Genomic DNA, 3,577 nt, shown 5'->3' on the forward strand with positions numbered 1-3,577 from the left:
GCAGGATGTACTCCTTTTAGTAACAACTGCTAATGTATATTTGCTTCCATTCTCTCTATGCATGGGGCTCAGGTACTTGCTTTACTGCTGAAAATCACACACTGGGACTCGTGGGAGCAGAGCAGATTTAGTTTATGTAATGCAGACCTCAAAGAATATGGCAAGACATGGCTAATTATCACAGAATACATTGCACATTTCAGGTTTCTCTTATTTTTTAATGAAGAAAATACTTCTTTAACAATATAAAATGACACCACATTGAAAAAGACGGATATGGCTTCCAAACTTCTAAATAGTCAGGTTCTAAGGAGACGAGGATTCTAACATGAACATTTAAAGAAAGACACATTCTAAGTGTTGTACTCCAATTGTTGAGTATGGCATAAAATTATGACTCAAGCATAGTTTCCCGAAGTTACACTAGACACTGTCTTATTTTCAGGCCATTTTAGAGAGGAAATAGTGTGGCAGAGGGAAGAGTCAAAGTTGTGACCTGTGCACGTACCATACGCAGGGAGGAAAGCAAACCCCAGGCAACTTCAACCTCTGCTTCTTAGTTTCTAGGAAGCAACGACATTGGGGCAAGATATTTTCCAGGATTCTTGCTTACTTTCTGTGTATTCAGATGACTTTACTCAGCCCTTTCCCTACATTCTTCCATGAGAATATTTGGTGAGAATGGTGTTTTACTTCTTCGCTGACTAAGTAACATGCTTTTCTTCTCCATTTAAGCCCTGGAGGCTGCCTACAAACTAGGGAAACAACATAGCCTATGGCAATACTACCTTCCTTCCTCCTGCTTGAATCAGTCACGGAACAAATCAACCGTCGGTGTCCGGGGTGAGAGGATCTCCCGGCTCAGGAGGAGTTTCAGTGCCTTCCGAAACCACCGGTAGGAGAAGACGTAAATGATGGGGTTACAGGCTGAATTGAAATAAGCAAACCAGATAAAGATATCGAAGACCAGGGGCGGAGTGATAAAGTTAAGGAGGCTGTCAACTAGTGTGTCAACAGTGAAGGGAAGCCAGCACACAAGGTAGATGCCCACAGCAATGCCCAGCGTCTTGGCAGCTTTTCTCTCTCTCTTGACGGCCCCAGCCAAGCTTTGGCTCAGGGCGCTGATCTGCTGAGCCTGCCTAGTAGCAACGACAAAGATCTTCACATACAAACTAATCATGATGAGGCAGGGAACAAAGAATGCAGGGAAGTTTAACCAGCCCCAGAACTTATTGAATAGCAGCTGACAACTGCCCACACAGGGCATCTCTTCTAGCCACTGGCTGAGCCCTCTCTCTACCACATCTGTGTAAAGAAAGAAGGCAGTGTAGGCTGCTGGTATCCCCCACCCTGCCACAATGTACCGGAAGGCTATCCTGACCGTGAACTTGGAGGGATAGAGCAGGGGGTCACAGATGGCACAATGACGATCGATGGAAATAAAACAGAGATGGAAGATGGAGGTGAGGCAGAACAGCGTGTCCAGGTACGTATGCAGACGGCAGAGGAAGTCCCCAAAGAACCAGCAGCTCTCCACTGAGCGGACAGTGCTCAGGGGGAGTACCAGCAGACCCAGCAACATGTCAGCCAGGGCCAGGGAGAGCAACAGAAAGTTAGTGGGAGTGTGGAGTACTTTGAAGTAAGACACGGCAAACACCACAAACAAATTCCCCAGGACTGTGATCAGCACACCTACTGTGCAGGCCAGGTAGATGACCACCTGGATGGCCAGAGGGTGGACTGTCCTAGGGCAAGACCCATTCACCTGGAAGCAGAATACTGGAGGCTGCTCTTGAGCACTCGGGAGGAGGACAGCTCTCATTTACAGATTCTGTTCTTTGGCTTTCTCTGGGATCTGGTCTCCTTTTCTACTAAAATAATAAAATGATTATAATTATTGTTTCTTAAATATGCACAGAATGATCTCAAGAAGAGAAAACTAAAGGGTGGTTGAGTTGATTGATCCTGAGTACTGGATCAAATACACCCTGAAAATCAAGTGTAGTATGAGACTAGAAGTTCGGGACTGAGCTATGTTAGCTGGTCCATCAGACTGGCTCTTTTAAAACTACTGTAGATGATATCCTTAAAAAAAAGAAAAGAGGACATAGGCTAAATGTTTCCTTAAAGGAAAGTGTGTCATAGTATTCCATATAAAATCGTAAAGCATTCTCCTTTTTTGGTAAGGCACTCACCAAGTGAGATTTAAATTTTTGAGTTTGAACTAAGAGATAAATTAACTATTATGAACACATTGTTTCTTGGGAGAGAATATATAGCCTTCTCCTTCAATAATTAAGTAAACTGACAATAATTCAGTAGGTTCAAGTTTTTGATTGTAACAACTCATCCCCAAATAAGAATTCAGCAGACGAATAATTAGAAGGACAAAAATTCCTTAATGCAGTTTTTTGCATTGCACATTTTTAAAAATATGACACATAGAGTGAAACTACCTGAGATGAGAAAATACTTGATTGATTCACACTCTACCAACCTGTAGAGTACGAAACATATACTGACACATTGAGCTGAGGACCTGAGGATGTAGCTCACCATGTAGATTTTTTTTTTTCCAAGTGTGCACAAAGCTCTGTGTTTGATCACTGGCACCACATCAACTTAGTGCGGTCATGCACACCTGTAATCTCATCACAAGGGAGGTGAAGGCAGGAAAACCATGAGTCCAGGACCATCCTTAGTACGACAGTAAGTTCAAAACTAATCCAGGATACAGCAGCCATGTCTCAAACACAAACGAAATAATAATAAATGTAAAAAATTTCAAAGTAAAGCTGGGAGTTTTCAAATTACTTACTCAGACAGGAATTAGTCACCCCATAAAAGAAGAAGTGTCTGTTCCAAGTGGATACAGATATGCACAGAGCTCTTTTATCAGCAAAAGTGACAGGCATGAGGCCAGAGGGAGATTTCATATTCTCAGAAGAACCTGCTCCTCCCTGTGGGTTGGTACAAACAAACAGTGAAGGAGTGCCGAGGGACCAGTCCACGCTATTATTCACAGACTCCATTGTTTCCTTTCCTTTTCAATACGGCAATTAATTAGACGTGCAATTTAAATACATTGGGGTTTTAGGTTCTGCTTTTCACTCCTGTGTTTGAAACTAGCCAAGTTACCCTTTCGTAGATAATTACTAGATAGATGCTTTAGTTAATGTCAGGGGTTTTAAAACCCTTTCAAACACTTTTGTACTCTAGGAGTTTCTTTGTACATTTCTACTGACATAAGAACAACAATGACTGTTACCTGAGCAGTGGTAGAGTACACCTATAAATCCCTCAATCTGGAAGGATCATAAACTTGAAGTCAGTCTGAACTGGACTCAAAGACACTGTTTCTTATAAATAAGGAAAAGAGTAGATTCTTAAGAAAATGGTTCTGAAGGTTGGTCACGCCAAAAAGACTATATAAAGCTATTTCAGAGAAAAAGCTAAGGATTCTAAAGGAACATACTAAGTGTATTAGAAACAGCCAGATAGTCCCAGCACTTGGGAGGCAGAGGCAGACAGATCTCTGTGAGTTCAAGGCCAGCCTGGTCTACAGAGGAAGTCCCAG

The 3,577-nt window shown here is 42.4% G+C and overlaps 1 protein-coding gene across 1 annotated transcript; it reads right to left on the minus strand.

Annotated features, from left to right (window-relative positions):
* Positions 1–808: 808 nt before the first annotated feature.
* Positions 809–1,822, minus strand: Taar5 (trace amine associated receptor 5). Its single transcript, XM_036168639.1, has one exon. The coding sequence runs from the start codon at positions 1,820–1,822 to the stop codon at positions 809–811; it is 1,014 nt and encodes a 337-aa protein (XP_036024532.1).
* Between the last annotated feature and the right edge of the window lie 1,755 nt (positions 1,823–3,577).

The sequence above is a fragment of the Onychomys torridus genome, chromosome 19 (genome assembly GCF_903995425.1).
Source record: "Onychomys torridus chromosome 19, mOncTor1.1, whole genome shotgun sequence".
NCBI lineage: Eukaryota > Metazoa > Chordata > Mammalia > Rodentia > Cricetidae > Onychomys > Onychomys torridus.